Source organism: Perca fluviatilis, chromosome 13 (genome assembly GCF_010015445.1).
Source record: "Perca fluviatilis chromosome 13, GENO_Pfluv_1.0, whole genome shotgun sequence".
Taxonomy (NCBI): domain Eukaryota; kingdom Metazoa; phylum Chordata; class Actinopteri; order Perciformes; family Percidae; genus Perca; species Perca fluviatilis.
The window spans coordinates 2304703-2330248 of record NC_053124.1 but is presented as its reverse complement, the minus strand read 5'-3'; the positions used below and the strand labels follow the sequence as shown (position 1 = coordinate 2330248).

At 40.1% G+C, this 25546-nt stretch overlaps 1 protein-coding gene across 8 annotated transcripts; it reads left to right on the top strand.

Moving 5' to 3' along the window:
* Window positions 1–680: 680 nt before the first annotated feature.
* On the top strand, window positions 681–23932 carry anln (anillin, actin binding protein). 8 transcript variants are annotated; one of them, XM_039820883.1, is made up of 25 exons: window positions 681–882; window positions 4680–4830; window positions 4942–5367; window positions 5790–6118; window positions 6916–7315; window positions 8093–8298; window positions 8698–8805; window positions 8927–9032; window positions 10407–10717; window positions 11228–11376; window positions 11641–11782; window positions 11955–12090; window positions 12562–12744; window positions 13642–13768; window positions 14057–14105; window positions 14332–14385; window positions 14463–14522; window positions 15248–15280; window positions 15399–15417; window positions 17085–17197; window positions 17934–17987; window positions 20356–20442; window positions 20813–20920; window positions 21254–21426; window positions 22423–23932. In XM_039820883.1, the coding sequence occupies exons 1-25, from the start codon at window positions 865–867 to the stop codon at window positions 22535–22537; spliced, it is 3657 nt and encodes a 1218-aa protein (XP_039676817.1). In that variant the 5' UTR covers window positions 681–864; the 3' UTR covers window positions 22538–23932. The 8 variants fall into 8 exon arrangements, with proteins under 8 accessions (XP_039676817.1, XP_039676820.1, XP_039676818.1 ...); XM_039820886.1 differs by having other exon boundaries at window positions 6913–7315; window positions 10410–10717; window positions 14478–14522; XM_039820884.1 differs by having other exon boundaries at window positions 6913–7315; window positions 10410–10717.
* The last annotated feature ends 1614 nt before the right edge of the window (window positions 23933–25546 follow it).

Here is a 25546-nt window from a genome sequence, read left to right as displayed (position 1 = left end):
CACACTTATAATTCAAATAAGTGTGGGAAAAATAACATTGCCTTGACATTTTAACACAGAATCGGACCTTTTACAAAATGAAATACTACAAAACAAGGCTATATGTGTTTTACATTGCAGGGGCTAACAAATGATTCAGATGAATACATTCAATGTGCCATTTCCAGGAAATGATGATTTGGAAAGTTAATGCAGGATTTGATGTTATGTTTTACAAAATATAGGGACTTATAATAGAAAATACTGCTCCTTTATCTGGCATGTGATAGATCTTATTTGGTAGTTAGCTCCGCCGGTGTATACTCGTTTTACAGGTAAAACTACAACAACACGTGTGTAAATGTTCAAAGATCCTCTAAACAATCTCTGGCATATGTTGCAGATCACATTGCAGTCGAGGAAGAGAATCCGTTAATACATCCATGGGGGGGTATTACATATATTAAACCCAAATATTTTAATTTTGTTTGGAAAACGGGGTCCCAACAAGAAGACACAGATGACTGACTTAATTAATAAAAAATGTGATGATGGATTGAGTGTTCCGGCGTGGGGGGGGTTTTGTAGTGGTTTCCTAGGCTGCGTTGGCTGTAAAGTGTATAGTCAGGACTCCGTTGATTCTGATTGGTTGTCAATGTCTTCGTTCAACTGTTAGATTCTGCGCAGTAGGTCCAGCGCTGAAATTCAAATTTGAACAGTTGTTTTGTTGTGCAGAGAGAGAAGTAGGAGCCGAAAAAAGAGAAGAGAAACAGAGCCGCACAGCTTGCCTCACTTAGGTCCTATTTTTTGTACACTAAGTGTGTACAACACTTGTAAAATAAAACGTTGTTTTAATATTGCTCGATTCGGGATAAACTGTCTAATATGGATCCATTTACTGAGGTAAGTCGGTGAGCTAACGTTAACTTAACTAGCTAGCTAGCTAACGTCATATGTAAGGTTAGCTAGCTAGCTATCGTAACGTTGAGTTAAAATAGCGGCATTAACGTTACCTACTAGCTTAATACTAATCTAACGTTACCTAACGTAACATATCTATTGTTATAGACCGTCTTAGTTATGGCAGGAGACCAACTTGTTTACTTCTATAGCTAGTACTTGCTAAAGTTACCAAAACAGAAATGCATAATATTTTGGAATAGGGAATAATGTCACGTGTTTCTTTGTCATGTCAGTTGTCAGCAACCACACATCTGAAATAACAGTTAAATAACATAATCTTCTAATGGCTAGCTAACGTTATAAATATATGTAGTTTTCTACATGTTGGACTAGCTAGTTGTTAACAGTTAAGTAACGTTAATATAGCCAGGCGTCGGACTGGCCATACAGTACTATAACACCCATATCTATGCACTTTATAAATTCACTCAGCCAAAAGCACACTACAATCCGTATAACGTAACGTCATTCAAATGAAACGGATTGTCTCCATTTAAGGTAATTTTATGTGTCACCACTGGAAATTCTCCAACACTCCAACCGTTGCATGATTTTCTCTCTTTGCCTTGATGCACTCATGCTGTTGTTACAAGCTAAAACTAGAAATGATTCATATTGAATATAACATTTCTTGTTGCTCCAGTATCCGGGCCAGTATGGTTTGAAATTTCAAATCCAGGAACTATAAGCAGGAGTGGCTCATTCATGTGGAATGCTGCTAAATGTGACCTCAAGTTTTCCACACTGCGTGGAGAAATGTGAAGGCGGTGCTGCAGCAGGAATGTGTTTGGGCTTGCACAGTTAACGTACAGCACAGTAAACCAGATTGTGTGACATATCCAAGGGATGGGAATGTCATGGAAAAAAAAGAGGGAAAGCAAACTGAGGCCTTTTTTTTATCTTCGGTTGAGAAGGACTGTTTTGTGTGTCTTGGGTGTTGTCTGTTAAACTAGCCCATATAGAGAAAGACAATGCGCTGTGCCTTGTTCCACACATTGGCATTTATATAAATAAATTCTAAGTGGTTTAACACTTGCATGATTAATCAATTATTTGAGTTTGTTTACAGATCTGCAAAATCTCCATAATCATGCAAACGCACCACTTTAAGTGTTTTAACCACAGATGTGCTGATGAATTTCTTTGAATATAAGTAATTTAGCATGAGATAAATCGTGATTATTGACTAAGAGGGTGCAGCCCTAATTTACGTCTCCCAATGGATGTATTAAGAGAACTCCTCCCTAGAGCTGGGCAATATATCGATATTATATCGATATCGTGATATGAGGCTAGATTAGGGCTGGGTATCGTTCAAAATCTTTCGATCCGGTGCCAATTTCGATACCTCAGTTTCGATACCGGTTCCTAACGATACTTTTTCGATACCATACGTTTTAAAATCCATTTCAACATCAACAAAAATACATTAAATGCAAAGCTTTTATTTTCCACCTTAATTGTGAATCAAAACAGTTATCCAAATTAAAAAATTCTGGTAAAACTGCTCACTCAGAGTAACATTAATAAAAGTGCCTTGCTTTGCAAGCTCAGCCTGTCAGTCAGTCATCAGGGCAGAGAAACCACCGTTGTGGCTGCTTGTCTAAGAGGAAGTGTAACTCAGAAGTGCGCTCAGACGCTTTTGGAACCGAAATTTTTTTCGATGCCATAAAAGTATCGACGTTCGGTACCCAGCCCTAGACTAGATATCGTCTTAGATTTTGGATATCGTAATATGATACAGATATGTTGAAAATCTTTGCTCTATATCATAAAGTAAATTGACGAATGTAACCACTTGATACTTTACATCAGTCTAGTGTTGCAGCGGTTGTATTGGCGGGTGAAATTCAACGCTGAAGTACAACTTGACACAAATGAGACAATTTATCTTCTCATCTCACTCAGAAAGAAAGTGTATAAGCATACTCTCCAAAAAAACTATTCCTTTAGGACATAAGGACTAGGGTTGGGTACCGTTTGGATTTTTACGATTCTGATGCCTTTACCAGTATTTTAAAACTATTCCGATTCCTAAACTGATTCTTGAAAAATGACATCAAAGATGTAATATGTTTACTAGCGATCATGTGCAGTGAATATTTAATATGCTTTAACGTTCGTTTTGGTGAGCCCAGAGGGAAAATATGGCCTTTTAAAAGTAGCCTACATTTACGGTAGCTAGCTAACGGAGGGAAAATATTTCAGTCGACACATTAAGTGGAACCGAAATGAGGAACCAAAGTTTGCGTTCTTATCCACTCCGATTCCTACCAGTTGCGTAGGAACCAGTTCTATTGGTTCAACCCTAATATGGACACATTTCAGCCTTTGCTTAACTGCTTGAGAGATCTCAAAATATGGTTGGATCAGTATTTTCTCTGTCTCAATGCCATAAGACTGAACATTTTTTTGGTCGTGCTGAACATTTTAGTGCCTGTGTAGATGCTCTTGGTACTTTAAGTTCCCATATTCGTCCTTTTACCAAGAATCTGGGTGTGATTATTGACAGTGCTTTTAAATTTGAAAACATTTTTGAAAAACATTAGTTCTGTTGTTAAAACCAGTTTCTTCCAGCTGAGACTTTTGGCTAAGGTCAAGCTCTACCTGCTACGCAAATACTTCGAAAGAGTCATACATGCCTTTTTATTATGTCTCGATTAGACTACTGTAACTCTTTGTATGTTGCATTGGATCTGTCATCCCTTCGTCGGTTACAGTTAGTCCAGAACACAGCAGCTCGACTTTTAACCGGGACCAAAAAGTGCGACCACATTACACTGGTTTTGGCCACGCGCCACTGGCTTCCTGTCTGTTTCAGGATTGATGTTAAAATTGTATTGCTTGTTTTTTAAGATTTGAAATGGGTTGTCGCCTTCTTATTTATCGGTGCTCTTACATGTCCACACACCTGTCAGAGCACTGAGGTCTTCCAATCAGATGCTCCTCGATGTGCCCAGATCCAGGTTACAAAATAATGGTGACCGAGCCTTTGCAGTGGCTGCTCCAAACCTCTGGAATAGTTTACCGATTCAAATAAAAACATCTCGGACCGTTGACACATTTAAGTCCTTGCTTAAGACTCACTACTATTTGTTGGCTTTCAATTCAAGTTGAGCTTTGATACCTTGACCTTTTTCTACTGTTGGTTATTTTGTATTGTTTTGTGTATATTATCTTTTTTCCTTTTCTTTTTGAGCTTGTTAAGCACTTTGGTCAACTATGGTTGTTTTTAAACGTGCTATATAAATAAAATTGAACTGAACATAAAGAGCAACCAAAGCCTGCAGGAGATTTCATATTTTTGAACACTTACAAGTTGTTGATTTGAACTGTCAAATCTTTTCAGTTGTTCCTGTTGATGTAGCAAAAGAACACATACTCCGAATTACTGTAATAGTAAATGTATGGGACACTGCAGAATGTACAGAACACACATTGATGGTTGTGAGGAAAACCCACGGCTTGGATAAAAACATTTCTTCTGTATACAGGGGATGGACATAATAAACACCAAAAATGTAATGCAATAGCCCTGCTTTAAATAATACCTTTGTGCAACTTATAATGTAACATAACAGTTAGTTCTCTGTTCATTTAGTTACTTTATTTGGAGGTGGTATTGTATTCTACCTGATTTATAAAATATTGTACAGATGGTAAGGTTCTCCTGTCCATCCTCTGTATACTGTAAAGCCGCCATTTGAGTAATAATTTAACTGTTTTTGTCGAACCAGAAACTGTTGGAGCGGACCCGGGCTCGCAGAGAAAACCTGCAGAAGAAAATGGCGGAGAGACCAAATGCAGCAAACAGACAGATGGTCAAAAGGCCCAGAGAGCCGCTGGCTGACACCAACAGTGTGATCAGTGAGCCAGCCATTGATAAAGGTATGAATAACACATTTGTTGGATTGCCGTCTGCTGGGACTTGTCCTGCCAGTGTGAACACTGGGCTGCAGCTCTACTCATTGCTTATGTTTCCCCGTCACTTCCTCCCAGTTCCACAGGTGTCCTCTAAGCCCTCTCCCTCAAAGCGCAGATGCTCGGAGGAAAATGTAGCTGGCGCGGAGAACCAGGAGCCAGCGATGACACGAGCTGTGGCTCCTATGCTCTCGGATCCTCCCACAGACAGGAAACCCCCGGTGGGGCCTGCCGGCGTTCGACCTTCCTCCTCCTTGGAGAAGACTGCTAACCGGCCTGTTGTCCGGTCTCAGCCAGGGCAGCAGGCAGCTCCAGAGCCAGAGAAGATGGCTGTCACCCTTGCTCCTAATCCTCCAAGCAGCAGAGAAGTAGAGGCAGTGCCTGCCAGTTCAGCCCTGCAGAGGAACAAGGAGGAGCTGGTGGAGGACTCAGCTCCATCTGCTGCTGGCATGAAGTCTCGTCTGCAGAGGCTGGCAGAGCAGAGAAAGTATTGGGATGGCGATGGTAAGAATATTTTATGTGCGGTTTGAGATAATCTATAAATCAAGAAAAGTTAGAGAAGAAATGCATCACTTTTAAAGCTGGTTCACCAGTTACTTCTGTTATTTCACTACAATACTAATTCCAGTCCTGTGCTCACTCCACATAAAACCCATGTAAACATTACATCATTTCCAATACATTTCACAGGGAACAATGAGGGATCAACAAACAGCATCACAAATCTGTTAACCATACAGTTTATTGTTTTAACCGAATATTATCTAGTCCAGCTCAGCTAAAAACATTAATTAGGGGAAACACAATGAATATTTGGTGTTATTTTTGGCATTGAAAAAGTATTTTTCTGTACAATTATAGGAAAAACACTGCTGTCCATTCCTCACATGTCCCTGCCCAAATCTAACATATTGCTATCTTTTCAGACACCCCTGAGACAGTTCCAGACTGCACCCCCCTGTCCCTGTTGCAGAGACAAGCTGAGGTCACACCAGCTGCCGTCCCCACTGTTTCCTCGGGAACTCCGGTAGGGAGGAGAGGCAGACTCGCCAACCTCGCTGCCACCATCGGATCCTGGGAAGACGACCTTAGCCACGCTAATGTTCCCAACGAGAATGCAAAAGAGAAGCCTTCTACAGCTCTTCCTAAGTTTGCAGTCAGAGATGCTACTGTGGCTGCCAGCACTAAGCCAAGTGCTGCAGGCCATGTGGCGGCCAGTTCAACTGCAAGCAGCAGGTCTACACCCAGCTCTCAGGTAGATATTGTCTTCTTCGGCATAGCCAGTTATGTCTGTCTGACTGATGTTATACGAGCTGTCTGCTTCAGTGAGTTTCGCTGCTTTTTTCATTTCATCTAATCTGCCAGATCTGAAATGAAGACCCTAAAAAGAAATTCAATCCACTGATAGTGCTTCGTTACTTTGCTCACAAGATGCTGAATGACTTTGTAGTGATTAAGCCACGAAGAACGATAAGTAAATCTCAAGAAAAAATATGTCAAACATTAGGTTTTTCCAGCTTCTCAACTGTCAGGATTTACTGGTTTTCTTTACGATACATGATAGTAAATGATTATATTTGGGTTTTGGGCTGTTGGTCTGACAAAACCAGACATTTGAAGGCATCACCTTGCACTGTGTGAAAAATATACTTGGTTTTTTCACTGTTTCAATGTTGTGACCTATTATAGACCAGACAATTATTTTTGGATTAATCAAGAAACTAATCTGCAGATGAATCGATAATGAATATAATTGCAGTCCTAACTACATCGTCACCGTATTAGGCCATGTAAGGCGGACAGTGAGAGACAAGACATCCCTCGTGCCTCGTGGCCACCCTTGTTCTGCCTCTGATTGGCTTACCCTGGTATTCTTACCTTAACCCTAACCAATCCCCACTCCCCATGCCTAAACCTAACTACGTCGACCATTCTAGCAGATGCAATTTAGGATCTACCAGTTAAACCCCTAGACCACCAATAAGCCTCAACTTTTGTTGTTTTTGAATATGCTTTAGAAATAAAAGGAACTATTGTTTGTCTTTTTAGCAGGCTTTGTACTCTCCAGCAAAGCCTGGCCGAGTGTTTCACCAAAGTCCTCAGGACGCTGACATTCCTGCTGCCAGACCAGCACTTAAGCCAGCAACCAGTCCCCAGAAGATCTCCATCCAGGGAACGGCCTTCCCCCCCAGTCCCCAGAAGATCTCCATCCAGAAAATGGCCTTCCCCCCCAGTCCCCAGAAGATCTCCATCCAGGGAACGGCCTTCCCCTCCAGTCCCCAGAAGGCTGGCCCCTCCTCCTCAGCATCAGTGCCTCAAAGCCCTCTGAAGAGTCAGGCCCTCTCCAGGGGTCTCATCCCCACCTCCAGCCCCCAGAAGCCAGAACTCCGTGCCAGGCCCACCACTGCCGGCCCCTCTGGTCCTCAGGAAATGGCCGCTGCTGGAGCGCCTGGTGAGTCTTGTTGCACTTCATTTTGGAATTATTTAATAAAATTGAATACGGAGTGATGATCCAGTAAGTAAAGTTAATTTATTTAGCACTTTTCACAGATAAAAATCACAAGGTGCTTCACAGTGAAGTAAAATACAATGAATAAAAGACATAAGAATACAAAGGAAAACATAGGTACGTTAAATCAGACAGCCATAAAAACCCTTGTCAAACTAAAAGCCAGTTTGAATAGCAAAGTCTTCAACTGCTTTGTAAAAGAATAAGCAAATAAGAATTGATTGTATTATTATTTATAGTGCCCTGTTGGAGTTACGTACTTTAGGTTGTATTCTTTATGGTTAGATATCATGCTGTTTATTAATATAAAAATGACATGACAATAGTTCAGTTTATGGTAATGCTTGTCAACGTAAGAGTAGAAAATAGATCCACGCAAAAATTCAAGGAACCAAAAATTATTTTCAATGTCTATATGATTAAATAATTTGCCTGTGTTTTAATCTTGTAGCTATGAAGGCTTATAAAAACTTTTTTAATTGTCATTCAGCCATGCCCTGAGCACTTTCCTGAGTGCTTCGTTTGTGTTTTTAATCCGAACTGTTTATGGAGAGAATTACACACTGTATGTCTTGTTTTTTTTTTTTTACATATAATATTTTTTAATCATATGCACAAGGCAGTAATATTACAGCTAGATGTGTTTAATATGTGATGATGCAGTTAGTCTCCACATGTATGAAAGAACATGGTATATTTCTTTTGCCTCTTTCCCAACAGGTGTAAAATCTTTTCTGGAGCGCTTTGGCGAGAGGTGCCAGGAGCGTACCAACCAGAGCTCCCCAGCAGGGGGCACGACCCATGCCAAGACTCCCACTGTAACTCCATCAGCAGTCACACCAAACACCAGGCTGGTACAGGAGAGGCTCCGAGCTGCCCAGGCTGCGAGCACAACCACCGCTGAGCTCGCCCAAAGACAGAAGCTGGTACAGTAATGTTGCTAGTGCAATATGGAAATTGCAATATTTGTTAAAGGCAAAATGTGTCAAACCATTCTGAATGAAGTATTGTCGTGCTGCAGAGACGTCCCGCCCTACAAATCCTATCCTACGGACTAAATAAATAATCTGTTTGGTACAGATCCTCGCAAAAATCCCAATGTAATCATTTTGAAATGAGAATAATGAAGCAAAAATCATCATTCCCTCCACTATCGAATCATATCACAAACACAGTATCGGTCAAAATAATCGCAATTATATATTTTCCTTATATCGTGCAGCCCTACTATTAATATAATATTATTGTTGCAATCATTTTGTCATATCTATCTATCTCTAGCTAGCTATAGTAAAATGAGATTTGAATCAAACCCCTCATTTCAGGAGCGCGAGTCTGAGCTGGCTCAGATTCGCAGTCGCTTCCAGAAGGGGAACAATATGTGGAAAAACAAAGATGAAGCGGCAGAAACCGATAAAAATGCAGACATCAAGGTTGGCCAACAAGCATTGGACACACAAATGCCAAATTTGTGTTTTTACATCTCACAATTCAGGCATGCTTCTGTAGCATATGCCAGATTATATTTAATAAAAGTGTGCTTTTTCGGAACAGCTTCACAAGCCAGTGGAGGCTGAAGTTGCCCCATGTGAGCCACAGGAGGAACCCACAGAACCCTCTACTGAGAGTACAGATACACCCACAAAGTGCACTCCTCCAGGTATTCAGCAATATTTCCTTTTAGGGATTTGGATATTTATATTTTGTTGTGTCAGACGTTTAAGTGATGTTACTAACATTGGCAGTTATTTCATCCATTGGGCTCTCTAGACTTGAAGAAAGTATTAAACGGTGTCCTCGTTTAGGATCGAGGGGTGTAACCATACATCGATCTGGATCGCTATATTCATTAAATGCTCCATTATCCTAAATTATCAATGCAAAGTGAAAAAATTGATGCATCGCGTCTGTAAGATGCCTCCTTTTATTTTAGATTCCCACTTTTATAGTCATTCTTGTTATTAAAAAAAATAGTTTTTTTTTTCTTCAATTTAAATGTCTGGAAGAGTTCAGTAATACAATTGCTACAAATGTAACTGTTTTAAATGGGCATTAATGATATTGTCTCATATCGATCGCAGGCCCCTGAATTGAAACCAATCAAAATCATATTGTGACAGACCTAAAGATATCAGCCAGCATCATATCCTTGTCCAAAGAATCTGTATAATATTGTATCGTACCCGTGACTTACACCTCTATTAGGATCCTGGTGGATCCACTACTTCCCGACCTTAAAAGAGAGAAAAGCCTTTTATCTGGGTGCTTTGGATCTTTAATGGTTTCTCCTAGCCTTTTTCTTGCAGCACCCAGTCTAAATACCCTTTAATTCCTTTTCTGCTACTTCCACAAAGCCCACGCTGACATTCATTGCAGCAGAATTATTCCGTTTCTGTTGGTATCGGAGGGCGATTTGAGCAACGGCACCACCAGTCAGTGTTTTCTCTCTGCAGCTCAGGTTCTAGGAGGCTTCCCGCCACTGCAGCCTCCCTGGCTGAAGACGGATACGACTGAATAGCAGTCAGCCAAAACACTGTTAAAAAAATATATATATATCTCGTCCATAACATCCCAGTCACGGATGGAAACCTAATTAGTTTGCAATAAAAGAGAAGAGAACCGGGACATTTGTGAACGTCATTGCACCCCCAGCTGCCAAAGCTGAAGTAGCACTCTGTAGTTCTTAAGTAGTAGTAGAGCACATTTTGCAGCTGTGCCAGGCTGAGACACCGAGACACAGAATATTGGAGAGAACTGCAGGCTTTTTTTCACACTATGTCCCTAACCCAGATAGACAGGTCGAACATCGCTAAATTGTCCGTTAAGTTTTAAGGCAAAACTCTTTAAAGGTTAGTTAAATTGGATTTAAAAGATGGCATTGAATGTTACCGCCAGTTTGAGAGTTTATAAGTATTGGTAGAGGTGTTCGGTATGCACATGCCTATGTTGGCTTCAATTGTAATCGCTAGATGTACCTCTTGAGTGTGGATAATAAGGGAAACTCTAATGTTTTCTAACATGGACTATGTTATAGCAGGTCATGGGTTGATGGTCTCGCCTCCAGCCTCAACATCCAGTCCTCTGAGAGTGGTCGGCCACACTGTAGAGAAAACGAGTGATGAAACCCCAGAAGAAGAGGAGGTGGTGGTCAAAGAGAGAGAGATGAACGTGGACCAGTCTATCAACTCTGCAGTTATCAACGAGCTGTTTGATGGCGTCCTGGAGCAGAGTGATGATGATGATGATGATGAGGAAGATGCTTTAAATATCTCCTCCATGTCGCTCCTCACTCCACTAGCAGAAACTGTGGCTGCTGTGGTGAAAAGTCCAGAGAGAAGACTGATGGTAGGTAGAGCTGGAACAATTGCAAATGTTGCTGTACAATTAATTGTCTCAGAAATAATTGTGATTAACAATATAAATGTCTCTTTCATTCACATTTGAAAACATTCATTTATTTATTACTTTCTCAAACCAATAAAAGTTTTGAATGAATCCCAGGACACATCTTTTGGTCACTGTTATGTGACCCAGATAATGTAATTACACAGGTACACAGCCTATGAGGTAAACTGCACCTCTTTATTATCATGATGTTTTTTTTCCTTAAATGAACATAAAATCAACAATTACCATCAACAGTCATACCCCTCAGGACCTTAGATAATGCTAGCAAGTCATTGCAGTTAAACTGGCGATAATGTAAAAATAAATTGCGATTAGACAAGTATGTAATAATTGTTACAGGCCTAATAGTAGGTATTACGGACACGAGGTCTGTCTACCACTTACATGTACTTACTGCGAGTCAAGAAACGCCTTAACAATAGCATTTTCTCAATGTCTTTTGTACAGACGTCGACTCCGGCCAGCTCATTCATCGTGAAGAGCAACACTCCGGATAATGTTTCCAGACCTAGCAAGTTCCAGAGAGCCAACGTGATGCGGGCTGCATCTTCAGACAGTGTTGAGGCCTTTGGCGAGGACCCCAAACTGCCATATAGGTGAGTGCTCCCAATTTTATTATTTATCTCCTTGTATATTTTATCTGGTGTTTTATCTTTTTATTTATTTGACTGTATTTCATTTTATTTCTTTGACTGTGAAGCACGTTGTGTCTGGTGTTTGTGAAATGATCTGCTTGCTTTGCTTCATTTCACTTCTATGGATTCAAGTTGGCTGTCCACGCTGTTGCAGTACATGTGTATCTTATATGCATCTGTTTGGTTCTGTGTGTGTGTGTGTGTGTGTGTGTGTGTGCGTGCTAGCATTGATGCATATAGGTCCACCAGGGTGAAAGAGACAGAGAGACCCAACATAAAACAGGTGATTGTGAGAAAAGAGGACGTTTCTCACAGAGCGGAGGAACCCAGAGGAACAAGCCTCTTTAGCATCAAACAGAAGATGAAGGTTTGGAATGAATCATTTTTTTCAACTTTGATTCATGCCAGATTACAGTATGAGAGTGCCGTTTTCATGGTTATGCACTTAGGACTTGGTTTTTCTACATTTTGGGGGAAAAACAATGGTTTCAAACAGCTTAGAGAGCAAGCTTTAAGCTTTCTGTTGTACGTTTCTTTAGATTCTGACAAATGAGCTGAACCTACAACAGACAGTCATTCATCAGGCCAGTCAGGCACTCAACTGCTGCACTGATGAAGAGCACGGCAAAGGATCCCAGGTGGAGGCTGAGGCAGAGAGGCTGCTGCTGGTGGCAAGTGAGTTCATCCACACCATAGACGAATACTATGCATACCCATGCTAGGCACACTTGCATGTGATTTTAGAAATTATTTAGCTGTATTTATACATTTTATTAAAACAACAACCCTGTAGCTATCCTTGAGAATTCTTTATTCAAATTTTTAAATCTACCCATTGGGTTTATTTTGGGGTCTATACTTAACTAAAACTGTCACCAACCACACACTGCAATTTGAATGTGAAGAAAAAAAAATCAACCTACAAGATTTGAGTCCACACAATCATACAAAAGCGCTAATGCATTCAAGCTACCGCTTCTAAGCTGTGCTGCTTCTAGGCTTATATCTGCCTTAAATAAATAATAAAGCCATAATACAACACCACCACTACAGCCCGTCTGTATATATTTTAAAGCCCCTATATGTAGGATTTGACGACTCTGAGGGGTAGTGTCAAAGCTTGACTTTCGGTCCTTGTGTCCTTAGCGGAGAGGAGGGAAGCGTTGAAGGGGGAGCTGGACCGTCTGAAAGGAGACCCAACAAGCCAGAAAAAGGCCTCTGTGGCCCCAGAACCTATGAGCATGGCAGCCTCCAAGGGCTCCGTCACCCTGCAGGAGTTGCGCCTGCCTCTCAAAGCAGACTTTGTTTGCTCCATTGCCAACAAGCCAGGTAGGCTCAAAATGCATATGACCACAGTTCAGTCATTCAAAGCAACAGCCCACTGTTGTTCAACATTATCTCCAGATCTCTGTTGTCACTAATGCTCGATATTGTACATCACCATTTCGTTCTTCTTGCTGTGTCTCAGCTGTGTGTTCAGACCAAAGATTTGCGATGAGACCAGTTGAAACTTACAACTACGTGCAACCACCGGTCTGCAACGTTCTGAAACCTGCCAGTTTACACTAATGAGACGAGACGGTGTATCCTCTCCATAGCAACAACTCTTAGTACTTCGTTCTAACGTCCGACTTTCAGGCTTTTTTGTAGCTGGATGTATCATTTGTTGCAACTAAATATGAATGTGGATAATGTTAGTGATAGTGAGTAGTGCTTGCTACAGTTGCATTTCTAGCGAGGAATCAGCAAAAACGTTTTAGGTGTTTAACTGCTTGGTTCTAACGCTGCTCCCTCTCTTTAGTTACTCTAGCTCGCTCGACCACATAACATGCTCGCTGGCGCTCGTTGAGCATCGGTCTATATCTACAACCATTTTGACCAGTTGAACATAGTTTGTAACATAGAAATAAAATGTATTATTTATTTCTACAGTTTGTAACCGACTTGACCAGCTGACTTCTCTATTGGCTGTTGAAACAGGTGGCGTCCCTTACATTTTAAAACCAGCCACTGGCAACTTGACCAGCTGAGTCACACCATCATTTGGTCTGAGTTGAGACGGGCCGGTTCAGACCGCTGCAACTTACTCTCCCTGCAACGTTCTAAAATGTTTTTGTCTCGTCGCTAATCTTTGGTCTGAACTGGGCTTTAAATAGGCTGCCAGTGACCTTAGTGTTAGGAATCAAAGTAAGGAAAACTACAACCCCTTCTCCTTTCTCTCTTCAGAGTCCACCAAACATTCCTTCTTTGTAATGATTCGGGCTGGAGCAGAGAACACTGTGGCCACACCATTAGCCAGCACACACCGCGGCCTCAGTGGGGACACGCTGGCTTTCCCTACCAAGTTCACCATGTAAGTCCTGCACTCCTGCTCATATTAAGGAGAACATGCATCATATGTTCTGATAATGACTTATTATTATTATTATTATTATTATTATTTGTGATTCAGACATTTTTGTTTGCAGTTGACAGATGATGTTTAGTGTGCTTGCTTGAGAAAAACATATTCAACACATTAAATTTAACCAGTCTATATTTGAATAGTTTGCGTTATTCAAATCAGTATTTTGATCTGATTCTATACTGGTTTACTAGAATTATGTCGATCATGATTGTTCCTCTTCCTCCTCACTTTCAGATCTGATGTCTCCAGTGACTTTATAATTGATATAGAGGTCTATTGCTTGGTGAGTGTCTTGGTTTACAGATGCCAAATAACGATGCTCTGACCACATATGCACTGTATTTACTGCTTAAATTTGAAGTCTTACATTTTTTAACCGCAGCTGTGATATTCTCTTAGTGAATTTTTTTTGGGGGAAAACTGATACATGTTTTAGGATTGAGCTGCTATCTAGAATAACTGGCCACTGATTCATTCCAATCTTGTGCATTAACTGATGACATCCTCAGGTGCAGAAGCATGACGTCTGCAGTGACAAGAAGAAGAAACCCAGCAAGTCAAAGGTAACCCCCTCCTTTTTATTTATTTTTTAACCAAATGAAAAACATGTCAATAATGGCGCGTGCTTTAATACCTTAAGTGTGTGTGTGTCCAGAGAATATGGAGACAGGTTCATGAGGCCCAAGATTTGTGTATGTCGGTATGAACCATTTCTGCATCAGATACCCTCACATGTTGGTGGGTGTGCACTGTGTGGGCAGATGGAGAATGTCACGGTTTGTCTACACAGCTTCAGGTGGCATTTAGTGGATAAAGGCCAATTTATGCTTCTGCCTTAAATCAACGCTGTGGGTACGTACGTATGTAGGTACTTGGAGATACAGACCCTACGCCGTAGCCTGACGTGCACCTCTCAAAAGATGTAACTACACGTCACGGCGACACAGGCCGCAATAACTGTGATTGGTTCATTTGGCCGTGGCTTGGTAGCGTTGCGTTTCCCCCGACTCATTTCCTGGTTGTCCTTCTCCATCAACAACATGAGATCAAGGAGAGGGTTAACTTCTCCTGCTCCAGATTTCCCACCGTGGTCAGAAAGAACAGGGGAGACACTCTGTTTCTCCCACTATGCCTCAAGAAGTACTCGTTCCGAAGCTACACCTTCACTCTCTCACTCACTCTACCACACACTCCCTATGCATACACACATGCCGGCCCTGCTATTCTGTTAAAGAGATCAACGCATAAGTATAAACTTCAGGCCGTAGGCTACAGTGAAAGCTCGCCGTGGAGCAGAAGCATAAATCCCGCTTAAAGAATGTTAACTGGCCGGCAGCAGACCTGTCCCTCAGACACATTCCACTGTCACGACATCTTTTCTTGGGAATCAAAAATATATTATTTGCATTACTTTTATCTTTCTAGGCTATCACTCCAAAGAGATTCCTCGCCATCACTGTAAGTATTTCCAATTTATTTTCTGCTAGCCTCAAGAATTTTATATCAGAATGTAACTCTTCTCATTTGATTGGAATGTATTTTGTAATTTTTTTTGGTTTTATATCTTGTCTTGCAGAAAAGTGGCCAGACACCAGGTATGTCAAACTTTAAAATAAATCTAAAACCATTTTTCTCTGTTAAGTCAAATTTGATGGAAGTATTCCAGAAAAAGCTTAAGGACATGCTTAATGTAGGCCACAAGATGTTTTTCTTTTTAAAGGGGTTGAGTACTGCACTTCAATAAAGTTGTTAGATTTACAAGAGACAGATTTAAAAACTGAAGAAACCGAAGAATGGTCTAGTCCTAGAATGGGTCAAGTTCCAAAACCACTTCATGTACACTTACCATAATGCTGGAATACTCCTCTTGATTACACTACATCCACCCCCCACGCCTAAGTTGTTTAAGCCCCCCGTACTTTGTCACGCAGGCTTTCTGTTATGAATGTGTTGTCTCCAAGCCAAAGCTGATCATTATTATTTTCTCAGATTTGATAAAGAAGACATTATACAACAGTTTTCACTGGCTGAATATTACTCCTAAGGAAGTAAACTAATCTTGATGTGTAAAATTGGTGTGCCCCTTTTTAAAGGGATAGCTCAGATCTTTTGAAGTGGGGTTGTATGAGCTACTTCTCCATAGTCGGTGTGTTAGCTACAGAAGATGACGGAAGATAAGCAGTGTACTGCTGTGGACGGGTAACAGCTAAACGGGTTTTAGACACCTATAAAGTCAATTTCAGCTGACGTGAACGCTATATTTAGAATATTTTCAGCGCTTCACCTTGCTGTCAGACAGTCCTTTACGACGGGGAACTGAAGACTTCTTTGGCAAAAACGGTCATTTAACCTCGCAGAACACAGGAGTTGCTGGTCTACCGCTGTCTCCATCGGTTAGTTTGTTTTAGTGTGGGACTTTGGGGTTTTCAAAGGGTTAGTTTGGATTCACCAGTCAAACAGTGACACAAACTAACTGATGGAAGAGGTAGTAAACCAGCAAGTCCTGTGTTCTGTGAGGTAAAACTACAGTTTTTTGTTTGTTTTTGTTTTTCCCCAAAATAGTCTGGTGGCATAGATGGACATAACGGCTTTAGAAAGATAGCAAGATAAAGCAGTGAAAATATTGTAAATATAGTGTACACTTGAACTAGAGCCCGGCCAATATTAGGCATTTTCCAAACTATCGGTATCTGCATTTATAATGGCCAATAAATGAATATTTAAAAAAACAAACAAAAAAAACCCGGACAGAACAACCTTCAACCATGTTCTGAGTGTTGGCGTTGCACAGTTTGACCACCAGAGGACACTCTACGTCCCTGTTGGCAACACTTTGATTTTTGTTATTGTGTTTTTGGTCAAAGGACTTTAAGTTTAATATTTTAAGTTGGTATTTGTATACATTTTATTTATCAGAACTTTAATATATTTTGAGGTTCTGTTAAACAAGTTTATTTTTAAACTGCATTATCATATTATTTTAGTGAGGACTCATAAATAACTGTTAGGGAAATCTGTTTGTTTTGTTACACATTTCTGGATTTGTGTGTGTGTGTGTGTGTGTGTGTTGTGTGTGTGTGTGTGTGTGTGTGTGTGTGTGTGTGTGTGTGTGTGTGTGTGTGTGTGTGTGTGTGTGTGTGTGTGTGTGTGTGTGTGTGTGTGTGTGTGTGTGTGTGTGTGTGTGTGTGTGTGTGTGTGTGTGTGTGTGTGTGTGTGTGTGTTTCATATGAGGTATTTATGATGTCATTCTTTGTGTGTGTAGTTGTGGCCAGTCCAGGAGGCCCCAATGCTGTTCGCACCAGTAACTTCATCCTGGTCGGATCACACAAGCTCACCCTGTCCTCGATCGGGAAAAACAAGTTCCCTTTGGAGAAGGTATGGAAGCCATTAATGTCACCTCCTCATAATCTCCTCATGTCCCTTTTCCACATAGAGCTGTAACTATTCCAAATGTTGCTGTACAATTAATTGTTTCACAAATAATTGCGATTAACAATATAATTGTCTTTTTCGGTCAAATTAAAAAATATATAATTTATTACTTTTTAAAATAATTGAAAGTTTAAAACGAAGCCCAGGTTATGTCTTTTGGTTATATCCCTGTCTTGTCACCCAGATAATGTAATAACACAGGTACACAGCCTATGAAGTAAACTATGCCTCTTCATTACCATAAAACATTTTTTGTAACTGTATCCCCATTTTTGTTGCTATGAATGTGAATGGGGTTACGTGCCAATAACTAGTATAGCTTTAGCTCAACAGTCTGACCAATAATCACTTATATAATTACAATTTGGCATATCTAAACAAAATCAACAATTACCAGTCATGCACCTTAAGACCTTAGTTAATGTTAGCTGTTCATTGCGGTTAAACAAAAATTGACAATTATGTAATATTGTTACAGGTTGTTTTTATTCTGCATTTTTAAATCTATGGCTGCCCTTTGTTGGAAGGCACAGTATCCATGCTGTATGGATGACGCCAGCAAATGGCTCACTTGGACTGTAGTCCTATATCTGTGTACAGGCTCTACAGAGACTCACAGTAACCCTGTTTGGTCTCCCTGTGCCCTCCTGAGCCACCTACCTTGCTTTCTTTCTTTTAGATCAAATATGAAGCAAGGGAAAGAGAACTACTCAGTGACATGTTTCATACCAAGGTTACTACTTGCCCTAATTGTATTTTTTTCTTTCTCTCTTTGTGTGGGAAGGAGGGTGAAATCACTATAACGGGGTAGGGGTGGCACGGATCACAAAACCCACGGTTCAGTTCGTATCACGGTTTTAGGGTCATGGTTTTCAGTTCTGTACTGTTCTTGTTGTTTTTTCTTTTAATCTTTAACACTCCAGAAATATACTTCAGCATATGATATATAGCTTAATTATCCACAATGTAGGATACAGTATTAAAAAAATAGTTATTTAATCATGCACAAACTGAATTTGACTTGACTTCAAGCCCATTATTGGGACCATCTCTGAGGAAAGCTAGCTGAGATTTTCATACAGCAAGAGGGAAGACATTGATGATTTCAACATGCTTTTCATTTATTTGGCAAAAAAAAAAGGAGAATGTGTATTGCCATTTTCAGGAACTTATGGGCCTTTTTAGCACACGAAGATTGAAAAATTACAGAATATCAATTGAAATAACTTTCATTTTTTTGTTAATTTTTTTTTTAAAAAAAAAAAAAGGATTTTTTTTTTTTTATAAAAAAAAATAAAAATAAAAATAAAAAGTTGCGATTTCTTTCTCTTTTTTTTTTTTTTTTTGTATAGTTCTTTAAAAATAAAAAGGAATCTTTTTTTGGGGGGGGGGAGAATAAAACTACTCTGGGCTGAGTTGTCCTAGTAACCTTACCAAAAAGGCTCAGGATGCTGCAAATGTTGGTATAATATGAAAATGGCTGGTGGATTTAAGACAAAAAATGATTTATTGAATTCATCAAATTTGAACATATGTGTCAGTGACTTGTTGATCTTTACATTGTTAGTTAATTTCCTGGCCTGGGCTGGGACACACATTCATATGGTTTGATAAAGGACTTATTGGACTTTAACTTGTCGTTGCACTTAAAATAACGAGCGTAGCTGTCCTCAATTTAGGTCATCTTGTCGTCTCATCTCCGTTTTTTTCCCTGCACCCACTGTATGGGTTTGTGTTTGCGCGTCAGTCGTGGGGGGAACTGAGCCCCGCCCACTGCCAGGGTTGAAACAGCAGCAGCTTCAGATATTCAAAAACGTCAGATTGTTGATGTTAAAATGTATACAGGTTGGCAGGACGGTCTGAAATGTTTAGCAGGGTCTTTCGCTGTACGTTTTGTTGGTAACTTGTCCACAGCTCTTCTTTCGCGTGAAAGGGAAACACAGCTGTCTGAGGTCACAGACGGCACCTGACGGCCATGAGGCTACATTGTGCATGTGTCGAACCGTGCAACGCACACACGCTCCGAACTAGAGCTGGGCAATATATCGATATTATATCGATATCGTGATATGAGACTAGATATCGTCTTAGATTTTGGATATCGTAATATCGTAATGTGGCATAAGTGTTGTCTTTTCCTGGTTTTAAAGGCTGCGTTACAGTAAAGTGATGTCATTTTCGGAACTTACCAGACTGTTGTAACTGTTCTATTATTTGCCTTTACCCACTTAGTCATTATATCCACATTACTGATGATTATTTATCAAAAATCTCATTGTGTAAATATTTTGTCAAAAATATTGTGATATTTAATTTTCTCCGTATCGCCCGGCCCTACTCTGAACCGAGTCAAGCGACATTTCAAAATCAAAAAAATTAGGCCTCAAAGTATTGAATGTTGTGTGCAGAGTGTTAAATTTTTTTCACACAGGTCTTACATTTTTTCACAAATCTGTTCTAGTTGTTTTCATGTCTCTCTATGATTGACAGGTGCTTCTAAGCAACTGTTGTTACTAGGGCTGGCCGTCGGTAAAACAAATTCGATACCACTTCCTAAATGATATTTTTTTAAATACCAATTTTTATAAAAATAAAATCCATTTTAACAAAAAGAAAACGCACAGTACAGCACAAATCTTTTTTTTTTCAGCTCCTACTACATGAGCCGTAACGTAGAGTTTTTACTGCAAGTCTCGACAACATATAAAGTCAGACACCCGATCACAAGCATTATTAGATCTCTGTAGAAGCATGCTGCGTGCTGATTGGCCCACTGACACTGATGAGATTTACTCCTTAGGGATTGAAATTTGGTATTGAATGACGAGGCATTTTTCTATACAAAGGAGACAATTCAGTTGGTGCCTAAAAAAATAAAAAAAAATAAAGTATCTATCTATCTATCTGTATACATATATCTCCATATGTATACATATAAATGGTAGGCACTTACTTGGTGACACACATGGTGTTCTTGCACTTGAATTTGGTACCCAGCTCTTAAACCTTTATTTGTTTAACCATATCTTATAACTTGAAGTGTTTTGAATGGTGAACATGATAGTGGGCTTTTCATCCAGTGTCTGTACTTTGGATTCCAGGTGCCGTTCCTGTGCCCCCTGGAGGGCCACGTCTACCTCACCATGCAGTGTGAGGTTGGCTCAAAGGTGGAGGAGAAGGGCTTCCTGGTGAGTGCAAGCAGATTGAGTCTCCACTAGGCATAAGATTCTGACAGTATGATAACCTTTTTTTCCCCCCCCATTGAACACCATGAATTTTATGTTAAAACACAGCACACTGGCAGGAAGAGGGGTTTCTAAACTGCACTTTCTGTCCTTGAAGACCCATTAAAACAGGATGTATACCTTAGGAACGGTATGATGGGAACTTTTAGCTGTTGAAACCGGGACCTTACCAAACCGCAGTATACCTTGACTGGCGGCCCATGCCAAATCATTACCGCGGAATGAAGCTATTCTCAGGCTGGCATTGATTTGCTGATGCTATTTCCCAAAACAAATATAGATGTTGTGATTATGATTCCTCTCCCCCCTGTAGACGATGTTTGAAGATGTGAGTGGATTCGGAGCCTGGCACCGGAGGTGGTGTGTCCTGTCGGGATACTGCATCTCCTACTGGACCTACCCAGACGATGAGAAGCGCAAGGTAACCGGGCAAAACTCTCTTTATTTCTTTTTATTTTGTATTGACTGGTGGTTCCTGTTTTTTTGGTGGTGTTTTGTATATATTAGTTTCATTTATTTTTCCACTGTTTAGGGCCGTAAAAACAGAATGCACCTTCACCTGTACTTTTATGGGACACATTAGGAACATTTAAAAGGACTTTAGTGATCTGGCTGGAACCTAAGTTAAATAACTTTAAAATCAATTCTAAAATGGACAGGTAGCCAGTGCAGTGTCTTAAGCAATGGACTGAGGCACCTGACAGTTTGTCTGTGTTAATCCCCTTTTTTTTAATCGTTTGTTTCTGCTTTTCAGAATCCCATTGGTCGCATCAACCTGGCTAACTGCACCAGTAAGAAGGTGGAACCAGCCAACAGAGAGTTTTGTGCCAGACCCAACACATTTGAGCTGATCACAGTCCGGCCACAGAGAGAGGATGACAAAGAAACACTAGTCAGCCAGTGCAAGAACACCATGTGTGTCACCAAGTAAGTGCCTACCATTTAGATGTATACAAAGGAATATATATACACTTTTTTTTTTTTTTTTTTTTTAACATGTCTGTTAAAAAAAGTCTGTCTATAAATAGCAGTAGGGCTGGGTACCGAACTCAATACTTTTAAGGAACCGACCGAATACCCTCTAAAGTATCGAATAATGCCTCGTCATTCCGATTTATTTTTATCTATTTTTTGGGCTTTTCTGCCTTTTAATGGACAGGACAGGTGAGAAAAGGGAGAGAGAGAAATGCAGGAAATCATCACAGGTCAGATTCTAACCCTGGACCTCTATGTCGAGGCATAGACCTCCTAAATATGCGCGCCTGCTTTACCCACTGAGCCAACCCGGCCACGTGCCTCGTCATTCATTACCCCATTACGATACCTAAGGAGTAAATCTCCCTCAGCGTCAGTGAGCCAATCAGCACGCAGCATGCTTCTACAGAGATCTAATAATGTCTGTGATTGGCTGTCTAACGTTACAAGTCGTAGGGACTCGCAGGAAAAACTACGCACAGAGATGGGGCTCACGTAGAAGGAGCTGAAAAATGTAAGAGTTGTAACTTAAGATTAATCGATTAGTTGTCAACTCTTAAATTAATCGCCAACTATTTTGATAACCGATTAGTCGGTTTGAGTAAAAATTCTTTGATTCCAGCTTGTTAAATGTGACTGTTTGAGTTTCTTCTCTCCTCTGTGACAGTAAACTGAATATCTTTTCACCATTTTCTGACATTTTATAGACCAAACAACTAATCGAATAATCGAAAAATAATCCACAGATTAATCGACTATGAAAATAATCGTTAGTTGCAGCCCTAGTGTTTATTTTTTGTTTTATGAGATTGGAAGTGGAAAATAAAGTATGGTTAGTTACCGGTAGCGTTACTTACCGTTACCAAAGTCACGGTATTGGTATTGAAAATCTTTGAAGGATACCCAGCTACCTACATCACTGTGAGCCTGCGTTGTTTTTCTGTGCAGAAACTGGCTGTGTGCAGACACAAAGGACGAGAGGAATCTGTGGATGAAGAAACTGAACCAGATTGTGGTGGATCTGCGAATGTGGCAGCCAGACGCCTGCTACAGGCCGCTGTAATCACTGCACTCTGTCACAACCAGCCCTTCTGTCAATATCAGGGACACATGGCCAATACAAAGTGCAATATACTATAAGAATTGTTAAATATTTTTAACTTGTGGATATTTTCCAGGAGATTAGTAATCAAACACATTAGTGTTTAAGTTATAGATCAGAGGAAAGTAAATAAAGCCATACATTTGAAACATTTCAGTACAGTATTTTGTGTAGGAGTCGGGGTTTGGCACTGGGTTTTTATACACCTCTAGACCGGTTTGATACTCTAATTTGGGGTATTTTTGTGTTGCTGTGTCTGAATTTTGTTATGTTAATGCCAATATTAAGTGTTCTTGACACAGTGCATGGCTTTAAATTATTTGGTTTTAAAGCTAAAATCAAAATATATAAATGGTGTTTGAATTGCAGAGAAATACTAATTTGAGGCACCACAGTTTTATCACATTTTATCCTGCTTGACGGCACAGAACAATACTGATACGTTTTTACTTTATATATATATATATATTAGCTTTTATAATTTGCGGCAGGACTTTCACATCTTTTCTTTATTGTCATGCACAGATTTTTGATTCCAGTTATACCCCAGCTTTTGTTCTTTTTTAAATGTTTGTTTAGTGTTGTGTATTGTTGTTCTGTAAATGTCAGTGTGGAAGTTCAAGTTTTGGATAACTGGGGGTAAGGTCTGTTACATATTCTATGCTAGAACCTGAGCAAACACTCATTTTTATGAAAATGCAAAACAAACATTGTTTGATAACAGTTGGATATAACGGAGGTATAAACAAATGATTTACAAATCTGAACATTTTACAGTGTGAACACAGTTGTCGGTGCTCTCTGGTGGAGAAACTGTAACAGCGACACTGCTTGTACATGATTTTAAACACATCCTACTGCAGTACAGTACAGTTTAAAATGTATCAGCCTTTACTCTGTAACTGATGTTTTAAAGAATGGCCCATCTACACAAAAGAAGCTATTTTGTTCCAGCATCATATTGGCTATCTCGGTGTGGCCACCAAAAGTTGTGTCTACATCTTTGTATCCTGTCAAAGTGCGGGTTTGTTTATTTTTAAAGGAGAATTTGTAGCTTCTTATTCAGAGTATGTAACAGACTTTACAGTGACCCTGCAGGGTGTTGGTAAATGTCATTTCAGATTGAGAATTTCACATTAGTCCAAGTAGAAGACAACACTTTTTCATCATGTTGGTAATGAACTACACCAGATGTACTGTTTACGCATACCCTTCTCTACATACGAGTTCATCATGAAGCATGCAAGTGAGTGGTAATATGTTAGTGCTTTCAACAGAGAGTTTAACAGATTTCAGTTTGTCAGGTATTTGTGCATCTATCAATAAATGCCTACAAAATGGACCAGGTTAATAATGCTTAAGTTCCTTTTGTCATTTTATTGAAATATAACATTAAATTGAGTCTACAATGTGTTTTGAGAGCTAAGAGATATTTTAATTTCATTTATAAGGTTAACCAGAAAGCTAACGAGTACTGTCTGGTGACCTGTCTTACATTTTACTGGTCCAACAGGAGGCTACTGTGTTGTCAGTCGGTTTTACCTTAGTCTCACATTGGCAGAGCTATCGCCGCAGCGCTGTGTGGAGGAAGGTCTGGCTTAGGGTTGCACAATGTTTGTTTTTATCGCCATCGAGTAATCAACTGGCGCAATCAACCCATCGCGATGGGCTGCGACATATCGCAAAAGATACTCAGATTCTTTGTTAGTTGAAAGAAAATATCAGTAGAAAACTACACTTTAAATGTAACCCATTCTTTTTGTTAATGGTGCCTTTTAAGTTCAATTTAATGTTCAATTTGTTCAATAAAAGAATGTTGGAAATGATTTCCTTTCATTTGATTTAAATTCAACAAACAATTTGTTGTATTTGAGCAGAAGACAAAGCAGCAGAACTTGTTACATAATCTCTATTTATCACAAGTAGTGTCGTTATTCCCCAACTTTATCCCATATTGGATATTTTCCTCATTGTGCAGCCCTAGTCTGGCTACACCACAGATACATTCTGGGATAGGAGGAAAAAAAAAACACTGGGTTTGCATTTCTTTGAACCAATCACAAACTTCTTGGGCGGTGCTAAGCTCCGCACGCAGCGACGGTGGCTCTGCTAAATAGTCTCGGGAAGGAACTTGTTTTAGTGGAACATTTCTATCCTGCAAAAGAAAACGCCACATACAATATGAAATTAAGTTAACTTTTGACATAATACAGTACTGTGAGCTATTTAAATTAGCTGATACATGGTTAAACCTCATTAGCTCTTACCAGTGTATCTCCGTGTGTACACCTCCACAGCAATCCCACCATCGCTCCCAAAACGTCCCAGTTAGAGAGATGACCTAAACATATACTTTGTAAATCTTTACAATCATTCCCCGAAAGAACCAAGCAGACCTGCCTTGTTGCACCATCCAAATTTTCTTCAAAACATGCCATTTTCAGCGTTTATCTTGCTAGCTCGAAGTTTGTTTCCTGAAGTGAGGGGAGTTTGAGAACGGCAACCCAGAGAGAGAGGAAGGTGAGGGACATCCGGCGTTATGTCGGGCAATTATCCTGGGATGTACTTCAGTTGATCCAGACAAGTTTTCCCTGAACCTGACGACAACAGTGGTGTAACAGGAAACACTATTTGAAGAGGAAACTGACTTGGATGCAAAGGGTGGGAAAGTTGCTTAAACGTATAGTGCAGGAGGTACATGAAGTGGCACGTATGTCTTCTTATCACTCGGCTAGTTATCAAACAGCAGCAGTGGTATAAATGCAGAACAAAATTATGAACACGTTTAACCATTGTCAGGCGCGCAACCTATGCAGTTATCCCTGGCACTCATCAATACTTTTATATCAACATTAGGCTGAAATCAACCTTTCCGGGATTGTTCTGGCACCGCTGGAAATTCCACCAGATGTCCTTCCCCCTTCCTCTTTCTTTGTGTTGGCGTTCTAACCTCCGGTGGAGGACTATGGT

What these genes read in the sequence shown, in the direction of transcription:
- anln (XM_039820882.1), top strand. An exon ending in CTCCATTGCCAACAAGCCAG is followed by an intron (nt 12,745 to 13,641) that starts GTAGGCTCAAAA and finishes TTCTCTCTTCAG; the next exon opens with AGTCCACCAAACATTCCTTC. An exon ending in AGAAACCCAGCAAGTCAAAG is followed by an intron (nt 14,386 to 14,462) that starts GTAACCCCCTCC and finishes TAATACCTTAAG; the next exon opens with TGTGTGTGTGTCCAGAGAAT.